The sequence below is a fragment of the Mirounga leonina genome, unplaced genomic scaffold (assembly GCF_011800145.1).
Source record: "Mirounga leonina isolate KUSES-001 unplaced genomic scaffold, KU_Mleo_1.0 Mir_151, whole genome shotgun sequence".
NCBI lineage: Eukaryota > Metazoa > Chordata > Mammalia > Carnivora > Phocidae > Mirounga > Mirounga leonina.
Window position 1 is genome coordinate 67903639 of NW_023270377.1, and position 16629 is coordinate 67920267.

Consider the following 16629-nt stretch of genomic DNA (forward strand, 5'->3'; position numbering starts at 1 on the left):
AGGCTTTTCTGCACAATTGTCCAGCATTTAGTAGTCAAAAAAAGACACACACTGCCTCTAAGAAGAAAAAGAGGGTGGGAGAACATACCGTTGGTCTGACGTGTTTATTTTTGTCTAATGCTTAATGTTTTTGTTTAATGTTTGGGGGTAAAAGATAGCATAAATGTGCACCAGACTGGACCAACAGCTTGGATGAGTCTGAGAACAAAACCGCCCTGACCCTATCAGGCTAGGTTTATGCTTACCCACTCCTCCTATGCAAGGGCCAGAGTGCTTCTTTAATTTCTTTACTTATATTAAGTTTCAAAATTCAGAGCTTTTTTTCATTTAATTATAGTTTTTAAAATTATGTTTTTAATAATTTATTATTTCATTTTATTGAACTTCTCTTTGAACACATAATATATTTACCTCTTTCCGAATTAATAAGGTTCAGGGCACGGCTCTCCAGTCTTCTTGCTCCCTCCCTGGAGGCAGCCAACGTTTTCTGTTTCTCACATGTCCTTCCAGACATATTCCATAGGTTTCCTGCTTGAATGACTCTTACAGTGACCAGATGTGGCATCGAGTGTGTTATTTTCTCTGTGACTCAGAATTCAATGATCTTTAAAAGTGTCACTGAATCTTATTTTCTGAATATTAAATATTCTAAAGTTAATGTAGTGAAAAGCAAAGCCCATTCTAGTCTCTCATTGCCTTATCCTCCTCTCCACTGAAAGCATCTCCTTTTTCCTCCCTCCCAAGTCACCCATCAATTTATTTCCTTGGCATAAATAATGGTCTTCCCACTTCCAGACTGGATGATGGAAATATTTTTGTTATTGTGTGGTAATCCCAGATTGGAAATCAAATGTTGTCTCACTATCATGTCTTTGTTCAATGCCAAAAACAGATGGCAGTGGATCCGTGTATGATCTAATCCTTTGATTTGCACTGACCAGTTGCAATTTATTATTTCTTCTGCTAATTAGAAGATTTTAATGTGTTTAAGCTTTACAAAATTTAATTTATTAAACTGTTTCTACAGAATGAACAAAAAGAAGTCATTAGTAAATTCCGCACAGGAAAAATAAATCTGCTCATCGCTACCACAGTGGCTGAAGAAGGTCTGGATATTAAAGAATGTAATATCGTTATTCGTTACGGCCTCGTCACTAATGAAATAGCCATGGTCCAGGTACATTTAATACCTCTAATATGTGAATCTTTGATTTTGTGGTATCAGTTTGTTTTCTTTTAGCAAAACAGCACAAATAGTTTTAAAAATATATCTATTCTCCTTCTAAAAGAGAAATCATTTCACGCCATATACAAATATCAAATTATTATATTGCACACCTGAAACTAATACAATGTTATATGTCAATTATACCTCAGTTAAAAGAAAAAGAAATCTTGAAGAGCTGCATACTACTGCCTTTTATGGTGTCGCTTAATTCATATGACAACAGATAACTGTTGTATTTCTAAACAACCCTTCTTTGGTTGTTATTTCTGTGTCCCAAAACTCTTTAGAAACAGGACAGTGGCCCATCTGTAAGAGTCAAAAGAGGCCTCCTCATCCCTAGGATGTCTGTGAGCTCCTAGCTGGACCAGGAATTTGAAGTGCAGTGTCCCTAAAATGTCTGACAAAGTAATATGCCCACACCTTAGGGAGCACTACTATTTCTGCATTTTCCTCCCTATTCTTGAGATTTTTCTGGGTGTTTGGAATTTTTCATAATAATATGTTGGGGGAGGCAGAATTATACATGCAAAACAAAAACGAAATGTCCTAATTTCCATTTAATTTCACTTTATCTCTTACCCACAGTATCTTTTTTTTTTTAAGATTTTATTTATTTGACAGAGAGAGACACAGTGAGAGAGGGAACACAAGCAGGGGGAGTGGGAGAGGGAGAAGTAGGCTTCCCGTTGAGCAGGGAGCCCGATGCAGGGCTCGATCCCAGGACCCTGGGACCATGACCTGAGCCGAAGGCAGACGCTTAACAACTGAGCCACCCAGGTGACCCCCCACCCACACTTTCTTAAGAATATAATTGTTACCTTTCATTGAGTATGTATGGGAGCCGTGCTGGTTAATATAAATAATATTCTTCCTGTAATATTAACTAAATCTCTTTTTTTTTTTAAAGATTTTATTTATTTATTTGAGAGAGAGAGAGAATGAGAGACAGAGAGCATGAGAGGGAGGAGGGTCAGAGGGAGAAGCAGACTCCCCGCCAAGCAGGGAGCCCGATGCGGGACTCGATCCCGGGACTCCAGGATCATGACCTGAGCCGAAGGCAGTCGCTTAACCAATTGAGCCACCCAGGCGCCCCTAAATCTCTTTTTTAAATGCATTAAATTGCATCCTTGCATGGAAGTCATGGAAGACTAAGATAACCAGATAACCACCAAATTAAGAAGTAATTATATTTCAAGAGTTAGTCTGTTAGCAGTTTATAAATAACACTGAATGCATTTTTATACAGATCATATTATAGTTGGTAGTTAGGTTCCTGGGCCAGGTCACAACATTTTTTCTGTTACTCAAAATGTACCTAAAGATCAATTTCTAAAGGGGACTATAGAAATTTATCACCATGTTGAGCATGTTTTCATGGGGAAATGTTCTCAAAATCCAATGTTGCTACCAGGAGCAGAATGCCTTCTCACCAGCCCTGGTGTCAAGGTCAGAGACGCTCCTTCTTGCCATCCATCTCTCCTACCAGGCTGGAGGAGTGCCTCCCCAGTCCAAGTCAATGACGCTGGTTCTCAGGGTTGAGAGCAGGTTCCTGGGAACAAAAAGGGTTGACAGGATGGTCTTGTGTAACTGAGGGTCTTGAGGGTTGGGGTGGTAACCTAACCATCATTGCTCTCAAACATCGTTCATTAAAGTGCATTTTGAATTTCAAATAACTGACTTACAAAAAACGGATAATAACTAACTTTACAGAGAATAGAGAAATTACTTGAGGGCTGGGACACTGAGCAATGAATACCATTCCAGGCCAAAAATGAGAGAGTTCACAGAAAGGCATAACCCTTCCTTTACTTGATTTCTTTATATTCTCAGGCCCGTGGTCGAGCCAGAGCTGATGAGAGCACCTACGTCCTGGTTGCCCACAGTAACTCAGGAGTTATTGAACGTGAGATAGTTAACGATTTCCGAGAGAAAATGATGTATAAAGCTATAGACCATGTTCAAAATATGAACCCAGAGGAGTATGCTCGTAAGGTATTGTTTTTGGCCCTTTGAATTTATTTTTCACTTTAAAGTGGCTGCATGTGGTTGCCATTGATAGCTAAGTGGCTAAGTCTCAAGACAGAAATTGTGCTGAATTTTAAGTTCCAGTTGGGAGGAGCTGTGCTTAGTCCAGATTCACATACAAAGAATCAAGATCTGTGATGGGCAGAAATTGTCAGGCTGCTGTTCCAGTGAAACCAACCATAAACTTTGATGATATAAATTTAGTCTGCCCTTGATCAGAAAGACTAGTATGTCTCACCCACTCAAGGCAACCTGGTAATTTTGGTTTGGTTCAATCTGTTTGTACAGGCACAAGTTTTTCATTCCAGAAATCTTTATGAAGTGCCTACTGTGTGCCAGGCAATGTTCTAGAAAGAGAGAACATGGTAGCAAATAACACAGACAGATCCCTGCTGCATGAGGCTTATAGAGTATACATAATGAGATTTGAGGAGGAGAAACAAGAAACAGAAATGAAGCAAGAAATGCATCCCACAAGGATAAATGCTACAGAATTAGAATAAGACAATATGAAACAAGTCATTAGATGAATACTGTATAGATTGGGTATTTGGGGAAAGTCTCTTAGAAGGAGCGACATTGAGGCTAGATACATAATATGTCATCGGCTTCATCTCAATTTACTAGCGTAGTCATTTGAGCTGCAGGAGGAATGCAGTGAAGGAAGAATGCATTTCTACAATATTTCAGGAAATCCCCCATACCACTGAATTAAAGACTGTAACTACTATAATAGCAAACAATCCATTTAGAAGAAAATTCACACCCTTGCATATGGGTGTGAATGTTAGTTTCTTAACATTGGAATTGGCTCTACCCTAAATAGAGTTTCACGAAAGGGATGCTTTTAAATTGGTGTGCATTGCTATAACCAACTCCAAGGTTTCCTGGCCAGGTTTCTACACAAACTTATATTTTAAAACCCCTTTAAATGTAAGGCAAACCAAACATTTGGTAATGTCAAATCAAACATCTGTGGCCAAATAATGTCACTGGAAAGTTAATCCAGTGAATATTTTCAAAGATTGATGTTTCAAGACGAGGTGTTTTGGGTAAACTCTAGGCCATCTCCAGAGTTTATGAGTCGAAATTTTCCAGATTATGCCTACAGTAAGATACAGTCTCTTTGGGGGCCCCAGAATCAACTACCTTTTTAGGTTTCCTTTGGCTAAGAGACCTGCCTTCCTAAAGCTACTCCAGGCTGACAAACTCAGAGCAGGGACGGCAATGATGCAGGGGCACATTCCACTACTGTTCTGTTTGGCTCCCTTGGCAGACATCTCTACAGCAGACATCGCTACTAGGTCCCAGCACTCCCTTCTTCTGAGTTACGAATCCTTTTCAACACAATTTTCAGGCAGCCACTAATAAATGGTGAGCACTGACACAGAAGGTGAGGTCTGTTTTCCATGCCTTATACAGAATTTGTACCTAACTGAAAGCCTTTAAATCAAACTTCTAGAAACAATGTGAAGATTTAAAGCATTTTCCCTAACAATGACTCAACAACTTTTCCCACATCATTACATTTTTTAAAATTCTTTTTAAATTTTTTAAAGATTTTATTTATTTATTCATGAGAGACAGAGAGAGAGAGAGAGAGAGAGAGGCAGAGGGAGAAGCAGGCTCCCAAGGAGCAGGGAGCCCGATGCGGGACTCGATCCCAGGACCCTGAGACCATGACCTGAGCCGAAGGCAGACGCTTAACCATCTGAGCCACCCAGGCGCCCCATCATTACATTTTATTTAGACTTTGACTCACTGCAGCTGTGCCTCCCATATATTTCTTATGCTTTGTTTTATTTTTTTGCCCCTCTAATTGTTTCATATTCTTTACTATTTTGGAACTAATCCTTTAGTTCCTGGTGTCCTGGATACATACCCATACACTAACCTTAGACTTATTTTTATTTTTCCTGTCAAACCTACAGGTGTTCCTTGATTGCCCGCCATGTACGTGGTCCTATGCCAAATCATCTTTTATCAGCTCACTGAATTATAAATATCTTGCAAGAACAACCTAATTGTTATCATTTACATGACAGTCTTTGTACTTGTCCGATTAAATTATTGTATGGCCCATGGGTTGCTCACAAGGTTTAATTTTCTTTTTTGTACTAAATATGGCTATGTTGAATCAAAGCCCAAAACAGAGATGAGAGTCAAAGTTGGACTATTCGGCTTTGTTCATCAGCACGGATAGTTTGCATTTACTAAAACTTCCCCTTAGCCTTCAGGAAAACAATGACTTCCTCCACAATTTAATATAAATTTACCATCTGAGAGAGGTTCAGTTTAGAGGTAAATTACTTAAGAACCAGGTTTTCCTACTGTGAATTGGTATAGTGTGAGAACTGGCCAGTGCCTATCTCAAGTTTTGTGTCTCTACATTGTTTCTGTTATGAAATAAATTATGCCACTAACCACAGGGCCCGGAATACAGGGGTTTAAGGACTTATTCTCTCATAAGAAATGTGGGCAATCTAGACCCATATGATAGCTCCATGATGTCGTGAGGAAGCCAAGACTCTTCTCTGTCTCTCTTCTTTGCCCTCCTAATATTTGGTTTTCATTATCCAGGTCAAAGATAGTTTTTTGAAATTCTACTGTCACATGCTCATTTCAGGCAGGAAGAAGAAGATGGAAAAGGCAAAAAGTGCATATGGCAGCTATCTGATACTTAAGGAGTCTTTCTGGAAATTCTATTCTTATGTCTCACTGACCACTGGCTTGGAAATGTAGTCATTTAGCTAGCATATTCCCACCCAGGATGCGATTATAGTTCTGTTCCCAGTAAGAATGGAAACTGGGTGGGAAGCCAGTAGTTTCTGCCACAGATGTGTAAAGAGGAGATTGACTAAGATAGTGAAGGGTCTAGAAATTATGTGTGAGAAAAGCTTAAAGAAACTGGGGAGCTTATCTCAGGTAAGAGAAGATGATTGGTAATGCAATAGCACTGTTTGTTCTTCCAAGATATTCCATGTAAAAGAAGGTTTAGACTTGTTTTATGAGACAGAATTAAAAGTAATGGTAAGGTAGAGAGTTTAGAGGGTGAGTTTTTTGTGGAATATTGCTAAGGACTTTCTCACAATAGAACTTGTCTAAAACGGGGTAGGTTGTTTTCAGAACACCAGAGGGTTCCACATTTTCTTATCATAAGGAAGGATTATATGCTAAATTCTTTGGGGGAGATCACCTCATTATATTTATTTCTAGACTATGGCCAAGTGTACATTTTCATAACTATCTAAGATCTCTGAATTCCGGGAGAATTACTTCAGTCAAACTATGGGGAAAAAAAGAAACGTTGTTTGTTTTTTTTCTCAATGCAGATTTTGGAATTACAGATGCAAAGTATAATGGAAAAGAAAATGAAAATCAAGAGAAGTATTGCAAAGTACTGCAAGGAAAACCCATCATCAATAAATTTCCTCTGCAAAAACTGCAGTGTGCTAGCCTGCTCTGGAGAAGATATCCACGTTATTGAGAAGATGCACCACGTCAACATGACACCAGTATTCAAGTAAGTCCAGGAAGACTCAATTTTAAGTTTCTTTATAGGAGGTGAAGTAGCTTGTATTGTGAATGTTCTTTGAAAATAGTACAAATGAGACTCATCATTTTTCAGAACTTCCCCTCCTTTAGCCCCCACATCATATCCCCATTTCAAGTGTCATTTTTTTTTTCAAATACTGCACGGGGGCAGGGAGGGAGAAGTGTTAAGACCCAAAGCCATTTTGATCCAAGGCACATTAGTTTGGTGTATACTCATATGTGCTCTCAGAGTTTTGGACAACTTAAGTCTCATTAAAATAATAGGCAGACTTGGAAGAAGCCACCAAAGGCAACATGACCCTTGGGAGGTGTGTGTGGAAAGGGGGCATCTGCCTGATGATCCACAGGGGTGAAAGGAGAGAAGGAATAAGATGTGGGATGGGCACGCCTACAGATGAGCTTCAGATCCAACAGCATATACCCATAGGCTGCGTATTTGTCCATTGCAAATTCTCAGAGATTTTTTTTTTTTTACTTCTTGATAATTTTAGGGAACTCTACATTGTGAGAGAAAACAAAGCACTACGAAAGAAATTTGTAGACTATCAAACAAATGGCGAGATTATCTGCAAAAAATGTGGCCAAGTGAGTAAATTGCTGTGTGCTTATTTTCACTTTGGCCAAAAGGAATCCTTAATTGAATGTGCATTTAATTTTTCCTCTCACTCCCTTCTGTTTTTCAGGCTTGGGGGACGATGATGGTGCACAAAGGCTTAGATTTGCCTTGTCTCAAAATAAAGAATTTTGTAGTGGTTTTCAAAAATAATATGCCAAAGAAACAATACAAAAAGTGGGTAGAATTACCTATCACATTTCCCGATCTTGACTATTCACAATATTGTTTGTGTAGTGATGAAGATTGACATTTGATTTGAGAACCTTTAAAAATATTATCAACTTAACATTTAATATGATACTGATATAACATTTTTACTATACTCCAGAACTGATGTGAGGATTAATAAAATTATTGCTTTACTCTCTGTTGAGCTGCATGGAGGAAGATAATATAATATGTTTTCAAGAATCTATCTTGTTGGTGGGCAGGGATAAAGAATACTCACCAATAATAATTAGTGTGGAGCATTACGGTATGTGGAAAGAATGCTGGAGTATAAATGAGGATCCAAGGTATCGCTATCAGTCCTGTCACCAATCTTCAAAATAAAATTAACCAAATCAGTTCATCTTTTTGAACCAGTGTCCTTATTGGTGAAATGGTCGTATTATTATTTGCCTTGGCTTTCATTAGTTTTCTATTGCTACACAACAAATTACCACAAACTCAGTGGCTTAAAACAACAGCCCTTTATTATTACACATGTTCTGTAGGTCAGAGGCCTGGACAGGGGCCTCTGCACAGGGTCTCAGAAGGCTGAAATCAAGTTGTGGAGCAGGTGATGCTTTCATCTGGATGCACTGGGCCAAGAATGACTTCCAAACTCTCTCAGGCTGTTGGCTGTCATCTCCTTGTAGCTGAAGATGAGGATTCTGGTTTTCTTGCTAGCTGTCCACTGGGGATCACTCTGAGCAACGAGGGCTGCCCTCACCATGTGGCCTGCTCACAGCTGCTTTCTTCTTCAAAACCAGCAGGACAATCTCTCTTTTGTGTGCTAAGAAAATCCTAACTGGAATCACAGGAGTGACTATCTCATTATACTTATAGGTTCTGCCCACACTCAAAGTGAGGGGATTTTGAGGGCATATACACCAGCAGGCAGAAATCTTGCATCTTAGAATTCTGCCTCTCCCACCACTTGTCCAGCTTTTGTGAGTAAGTGATGATATATGTGTACATATGAAACCACTTTGAAAAATATGAAGCACCCTCAAAGGTGAGGTATTATGAAGCAGCAGCATCGGGTAACTCAAGGCTTATTTTCCAGCTTTCCCTCCATGAACATGACACTGTGCTCAAGGAAGATTACCTGTCACTGGAGATGTCTAGGGCTCACCCAGGATTTAGCAGGGAGCAGATGCTGGATGTTACTAGAGAATAAAGAGAGAGTGTCTACCTCCTCTTGTCCCTAACCCCAGGTAGAAGGGTAACCACTCTGTGACTGTGATATTTTCAGTGTTTCCCAACTAAGTACGACCACTTGGAGACGGACACAGGGCCCAGCCTTCAAGACATTCTCCCAGCAGACAAGTAGCCGCTTTTAGCATGAAGACCCACATGACTGACACAGAGCCACGACTGACCATTTTAACCCACACTTATTCGGATGGTCCGCTGCATGGAAAGTGTTACCTCCTACGACTAAGGAGAAACAAAATGTTGGAGGGAGTGAAAAGAAAATTCTTCTGTGGTTTTGATGGATTCGTTAACATTCAGTCTAACGTTAGCTTTTGTTGATAAGAACCAAACAAAGATGGATATTAACCAATCAGAACTCTTGGGAATGCAAGAGGACAAAAGACGATTGTGGTTTTCTTAAAATACTTTTTAAAAACTCCAGCTGACTCCATTTAAATTATTGCTGTCTTCTAGAACATTTTGGAAACTATGCAGGAAACCAAATGCATAAAATAGCTAAATGTACTACTGTAACATATGTAGACTGTTTTTGAGGTGTCAACAAATATCAGGTTTTTTCATCTGTGTTTTCCAGTAATTTCTTTTTCAATAAAGAAGTGTTACTTCTACCTCAAAGTTTTAAAATACGCATTTCAAATAGTATAAAACTTAACATGTGATGATACCTGAAAGCTCAAACTATGGTGCAGGTAATAATTGCAGCATTTTGATCGAACGTTACTGAACAGTTTAATACTTTGAATATTTGGGGATGATTTACAGAATATGCTCATGACATATAGACATCAACCTGGAGTTCTAAGGTCTAGTTTTCATCCCCACAAAACCTTAAGTTGGCTGGCGCACTTTGGGCAACCTCATCTCACACAGGTCCTGTGTTTCCTCTCCTGGAAAATGAGCAACTGGATTAAGTGGTGTCAAAGATTCCTTACAACTCTGGCATTGCCCTAGTCTATGCTTCTGGCTCCCTGGCTGCTTTCATTTGGAGAACTTGTCTAATGACTTGTGGCAATATCAGCTGTGAACTAAATACCTGGCAAGCACATTACACATTCGAAGGTAGCTCGTATCTGCTAAAGGGCATTGCAGGGGTCTCACAGGACAGGTATATTGGCTGGAGTCATGCATTTCAAGCCTGGAAGTGTCAGGAAATTTTAGAACAAGAGGCATTTCCAAGCCAGTAGATCATTGGCCAACCTTGTGGATAGAAGACTGTAAAGGTTTTATACCAAAAGTTTGAGATCATTTCAGGCCATATGAAATTAAAATACAATAGTTTACAGTTTATACAAACATCTTGCCTGTAAAGCATTGAGGCAGCACCTAAATGAGTAAGAAGTGGTTTTCCAAAGGACCGTGAGGGCATGTCACAAGCAGATGTTGAAAGCATAAAACACTGTAAGAGAGGTGAATTATGTAGTTATAATTTTAATTAGGTTCTGTCTTTACCTTCAAGAATAATGTGACAGTGTTGTTGTACTGAACTGGTCAGCAATGAACAAGAATGAGAGAGAAGATTGAGCTGTAGCATGTCAACAGTAATTTTTGTCCAACACAAATGGTGATTTTATTTGTTTCTAAATCCTTAAACCTTTTACTTAGGTCATAGGTTATAAAACAGGAAATACAGATGGAAAGCATTACAGATGTTTTTTGTAATTTTTAGATATTTTCCACACAGAGTATTACCAAGTTCCTCTTTACATGAAATTAGTCATCCCGTATCTCATTTGAAGATGAAATTGGCTGTGAGCCCTATTTGTTCATAATTTTTAAATCCAAATTAAAGGCCAGATCCTAAATGGGGCCATGGGAAGAGAAACAGACTTTGTAGGAAGTAGTGTTTAACCATGCAGTTGTTAGAATACGTTTGGACCACTATTTAAGTTGAATATATTTGATGAAGCATATTATTTTTTTACATACTAATTTCATAAATGGGCGTGATATTGACACAAGAGAAATTTAAGTGTTTAATTTGGTTGTGTATATAAAATAATACTGAACCAAAGATGAGCATTTTTTCAACTTAAGTATTTCCTTCAAACCCTGTCTTCTGCTGTCTCTTATGAATATGCTTGTATTTTATTGTATAAACACATAGGATGAGTGGACTGTTGGATGGTTAGTTCCTTAATTTTGAATCCTTAACAGGCCATAAAATGATCATAATTCATCAAGCTGAAAGGATTTGTATAGTACTAAAAGGACCAAAACAACTGATATAGTGTTATGTTATCTTGGACAAGGTTGCCCACCTGAGATTAATAACAATTCAATACCACACCAATGTTTCCTTTTTTTCTTAGCATTTTACCCAGGTTTATAATTTCATGACTGTACTTTGCACAATTTATGCTAATAATTGTGATAACCTGTTGAGCTCAAAATTGCAACTTTTAAGGGATTTATCTCATTTGACAAGCATATCCCAAATCTTTCTCTAAGAATGATGTTTCTTGTGTTTAATTAGACTATATGGTTTTTTCTATTGAAAGCTACTAACCTCGTGGAGAAGAAAGATCAGTTAAGGCCCTGAATTTTTTAGTGGACAACTTAGTTCGATGTTTTATTTTTATCACTCATTTATTTTGGGACAAAATGCAAAACTCAAATAACTGCAAGAAACAAACCAAAACATGTCATTCCATGTAGAATGCTGTGTTCCATGCAGGAGAGGAAAAAAAAAGATAAAATGAAGGTAAAAAGGGAATAAATAGAAGCCAAATGAAACAGAAGCAGAGATTAAAAAGACAGTAACACTATAACACATAGACAAAGAAATAAAAACGAAGAAGGAAAAACAAATTTAACTGAGGGATATTCACACATCTAATAAATGACCAATTATTTCTTTTCTATTCATAAATATTTTTAAGTCCTACTATTTATAAGGTACTGTATTTTAGGCACTAATAATTAAAATAAGGCTCTTGCCCACAGGATTTTTTACCTAATAGTGAGGATCTTTTATTCAATAATGAGTAAAATAAGGATCTTGCTTTTAGGATTCACTTATACAGAGATTGGCCATGTTCATAAATACCAGCAGGGGAGACAATGACCGATGCTATAAGAGAAGGGAAGGAGAGAATTACTTCCAACAGGGTTGGGAGATAGAAGATTGCCTTGGATTGTGGCATGTCCAGGAGATTTTTCAAAGTCCTTTTAAGAGTTTTCCCATCTTGGGGGTGGGGGCGTGGAGGATGGATAGTACCTAGAGATAAGAAAAAGGAGAACACCTGATAATCCATAAAAGAAAATTTTACCATCAAATATGGTTAGAAAAGGAAAAGTCATTTTAACTCTGTTTAGAATAAAATATTTTTGCTTAAAGTATATAATAAGTTTGAAATATCTCACAGATAAACATGCCATTTGATTTAAAATATTACTAAGCTTTATTTACCCAAATAATTATAAAATAGTTAAACTAGGTTCACCTCCACTAAAAGGGTTTGAGATGGAAATAAACGAGTGAAAAAGGATGCCAGCTTCTGATGTAATCGTCATGAGAAAAGGTCAAGACTTCTCTAGATGGAACCAGAGGTGGGAGAAAGAGTGTGAGATGCCTGTGCTCTGGTCACATCCATCCTAGTGAAAAGATGTCTTGAGACTCAATCTTATTGTTCCAACATTCTCCTCAGCAGCTGGCCCAGCAAGTCATTCTCTGGCCCAGGGAAGGTCACTACCTTGTAACCATCTGAGGAAAAGAATGCTTAGACAATCATTGTTTGGTCGGGGACAGATGGAAGGATGGATAGTTGGTACCACGTCCATCTTTGTTCACAATATTCAGTGATCAGGGTACTTTTTTAAAAAGGTTTAAAATATGCTTTATAATGAGGGCTCAATTTGACTACACTATGCGATTAGGCTAAGGAAAGTGTCTCCCAAGCAAGTCTGGCAGATAGTCTTCAACAAAGAGTGAGTTTTGGTAAGGAAGGAAATGGATGCAATAAGCATAGATGATCTTTAAATGGGTATTGTGAAAAAGATGAGAAAATTTTGAAAGGGAGTCCAAAGTTTTAAGCCTGTTGACAGGCTAAGGAGCAAGAGCCAAGAAACAGGGAGAGATTCAAGACTCAAAGGGAGAGGGGAGGGCATAACTGTTGCCACAGAAGGCATAGGAAGAAGAAAGGGCATGAAATCAAGAGCAAAAGAAGGGATGACAATTGGATAGAAGGATAGATACTTCTGCTGCTGTTGAAACAGGAAAAATAAATACGAATAAAAGATACAGTTTAGTGGAAAGGCACAAAAGTAGGAGGCTGGTGAGGTTTTTCTATTGGCATCAATCACTAGACTACCCACCAAGTTGGGCTTTAGATTTCAGGATGGACATGGGGACTTAAGGAAAGCAGTCAGGATTTTTAACATGCTTTGATGAATGGAAAATGACTAATTAGAAACTAAGTAAGAGGATTATCATGCAGTATCAGGACTGGCTGGTTTAGAAACAATAAATAAAACACCAATGATTTAGTAAATACTTATGTGCAGGATATTAGACTACATTTTGTTGTATTTATTCTTTGATATGTTAAAGAAAAAAATCAGAATGTTTAAAAGTCTGATGGACTCGAAAAGCTTTAAAATGTTACGTTTCCCCAAATAAAGCTGGTCCTGTCTGTGACCTCTCAGCACAGGGTTGTATTTGTAAGAAACCCAATATCAATATCTCTTCAAAACTCCTCAAAATTATCTTCCTGAAATCATCCTGTATTCTTTTTTTATCTCCCCCACCCTTCCTCTCAAACTCTTCCTTTTATAATGTAAATCAACATGATTTTACTTGCTCATTTCTTTTCCTCTCTCTGTCCATTTATCCTAGGCTTTATAGATGCCTGATCCACACAGGGTGTTTTCCACCTTAGAAGTATACATTGGAAAGTGGGGAATTTTTTGTGAATGTAATTTTTTTGTTATCAATTTATTATCTGTCATCTCCAAATTCAACTTTTTTATATGGTCCCTAAACATGCATCTGGGCCCTTCGAGTATTTTTGCTTTGCCAGCTGGCATTGACATGAAACTTTGCCTGTAGAGGGTGCTGGAGAAACAATGCGGAAAGAAAGGGGTTTGCTTTCTGGTTCTCGTGCGGGTGCATCGCGAGCTTCTGCAAGTGTGGGTGGCTTCTCCAGCATCCAGTTCCTGTGGCGCACGTGGCTTTCTCCAGCACCAGGGGCTTACATGGCAGCCAGCAGGACTCAGTGGCCAGCCACTGCATCTCTTCAGTTACGTGTACAGTGTCTCCGTGAACACTCCCATGAACAGCTCTCCCTGGGACCCAGAGGGCATATTTCCAGCAAGCTCCAGAAGACAGACTTCCAGCAAGTTCCTGTGGCACCCTGGCAAATTCTTTGCTTTCAATTACCTATGGCTGCTCTTTCCAATAACATCTGAATCTCAGCCTTGGGTTGTCTATCTCAGGCACAAGGGAAGTGGCTGTTCCATAGCTCTGTTATTTCTGTATTCTTTTTTTTTTTTTTTTTTTTTGGATTTGATTTATTTATTTGACAGAGAGAAAGAGCCCGCAACCACAGGCAGCGGGGAGCGGCAGGCAGAGGGAGAGGGAGAAGTAGGCTCCCCGCTGAGCAAAGAGCCCAATGGAGGACTCCATCCCAGAGCCCCAGGATCGTGACCTGAGCTGAAGGCAGCTGCTTAACCAACTAAGACACCCAGGCACCCCTATTTCTGTATTCTTTAGAGTTCTTTTTACTTATTAATCTTCTGTTACTCTAATCCCATTGTAGTTAATAATTGTTTATATTAAATTTTACCTGTTCAAATTACTCTGGGGTTTCTCCCACCAGACTGGACTCACTCATGCAATCATATCTAAAGAAATATGAGAGTTAGTCCACAAGAAGTTACAATTTTCAAATATCAAGCTACTCTTATGTATAAACATTGTATTTCACACAGGAAATGACTCAAATGCATCTGACCTATTCTCTAACCAAATAACTTAGAAACAAGACAGAATATATTTCATAACTAGAAACTTTCATTTCCTAAATCCAAACAATCAGTTTTATAATGCCAAGAGCTAAACCACAAAATCCTATCTTACATGAAAGACCATGTAATGGATTGTTGAGAGGATTAAAAGAGAAAATGTCTGTATGATAGATTTTTTAATGACTTAACACTCTCATAATACCTCTCAGAGAAAGAGAACAATCTTTGTTTTAGAAGCCCCCTAATGTGTGTGCTTATTTTTGAAAATGGGACCTCCTTATAGGTCCATTGGCAAATTAATCAAAGAAATAGCTGAGCTGTTTTTTGCATAAAACAGGATCAGTTAGAAGGAGCTAGAGAGGAAGGGAGAAACTGTTAATGTGAGAGAGAATCCCAGGAGCAAGGCAGGAGGCTACAGCCCAAGGAGAAATTACCAGCGGAAATTCCACCATCATCATCCCAAAGGACCAGTAAATCTACTTCCGTACTTCAGTTGGAGTATTTGGCATCAGGGCAGTCTGGCAGAGCAACATGGAAACAATGAAGGGAAAGCACACACACAAGGAAAAGTGACTACAGAGAATTCCAGATAACAAATGTTGAACACATTTTACAGTGACTGACACAAAGAGAACATTCAGTAAATATTAATTTCTTTTTCCGATTTGGAGTATAAGGTGTAATCTCTGACCTTGGGGAACTAACCAATTGGTTGAAAGTTCAACTATGATAGGCACAAAATAATCAGAAAAAAAAATATGAGCATGCAGTAATCATGTGGTATGCAAATTATAGGTATGAAAGAATTCAGAAAAGTCAGGGATCAACAGAGAAAAGCTTCTGAATTAGAGTGAGTAAGGAATTTGAATAATGCCTGGGGTATAGTAGATGTTCATATTTCATAGTAATTTCAAAGGTAAGAAGAGAAGGAAGTGTATTGTAAGTGAAGGTAATAAGGAAGAAGGAAGAAGAAAAATGAACGTGCTTTGCATGTCTGTTGGAATGCCAAACCGAATCTGGGCTTGACTGGATAACCAATATGAAGCCGTTCTAGTTTTTTGAGCAGTAGAGCAACACATTGTAGAAAAGACGATCTACAAAGGGTTAGTGGACTAAATCATATTGAAGAGAGAAAAACTGGGAGGAAGTTGGAGCCAGTGAGTCTGAGGTGATGAACATCTGGACTTGGTTATTGGCAGCGAGAGTGGAAGCAATGAGTGATTCTGGCTGATGTTGAAATAAAATCACGAGCTGGAGAAATCGTGGCTGGTACGGAATTGATGGCAATAAACAGAATAAATACAAAAGTACAGCACAATTGGTGATAGGAACAAATTACAACTAATTTCTTTACGTTACCTTCTTTTTGCTTTCATTCTGACTCATGCCTCTGCTTGGTTGTCACCTAGTGCCTCATGCGGGTCATATTCCCGGCATACAGGAGAACTATTCTACTGCACCCAAGAACTGGCTCCTGGGGTCCAGGTGATTTCTAATCCACCCACACTGATCACTGAGCTGTGGTGGGTACAATTCCCTTGTCCTGAGGAAAGGGTTTAAAATGAGTCAGAATCTCCCAATTTGTGAGTAAAGCAAGCATTTTTTTTTTTACTTCCCAGAGACTCTGGTTCTCAAGAAGGATGGTTACTTCCTACATCCATTCTCACTCTACCAATGGGGGCAAACTGGTTATACACCCCAGGTGCTATCTTGGCCTCTTAAGAACTAAATAAGGTGCTTTGGGATGGCCATTCTAGAAAGGCCAGGAAGTGAGTTTCTGAGAATGTGGAGGTTTCTGCACTCCTCATTCTATGCTTTC

The 16629-nt window shown here is 38.7% G+C and overlaps 1 protein-coding gene and 1 long non-coding RNA gene across 3 annotated transcripts in view; one reads left to right on the forward strand and one right to left on the reverse strand.

Annotated features, from left to right (window-relative positions):
* Positions 1–9213, forward strand: part of IFIH1 (interferon induced with helicase C domain 1) — a 54796-nt gene extending 45583 nt beyond the window's left edge. Inside the window, exons 12-16 of the mRNA XM_035007890.1 lie at positions 1028–1177; positions 3059–3220; positions 6586–6776; positions 7300–7393; positions 7492–9213. Coding sequence (XP_034863781.1) covers positions 1028–1177; positions 3059–3220; positions 6586–6776; positions 7300–7393; positions 7492–7671 — 777 coding nt within the window. The 3' untranslated portion in view covers positions 7672–9213. The remainder of the gene's footprint in view (positions 1–1027; positions 1178–3058; positions 3221–6585; positions 6777–7299; positions 7394–7491) is intronic.
* A 2763-nt stretch (positions 9214–11976) lies between these two features.
* Positions 11977–16252, reverse strand: LOC118012398. Of its 2 annotated transcripts, none has more exons than XR_004679689.1 (3): positions 16170–16252; positions 14630–14687; positions 11977–12063 (listed from the first exon to the last, which is right to left on the reverse strand). It is a non-coding gene; the product is annotated as an uncharacterized LOC118012398 (long non-coding RNA). The 2 variants fall into 2 exon arrangements; XR_004679688.1 differs by lacking the exon at positions 16170–16252 and adding an exon at positions 15245–15435.
* Between the last annotated feature and the right edge of the window lie 377 nt (positions 16253–16629).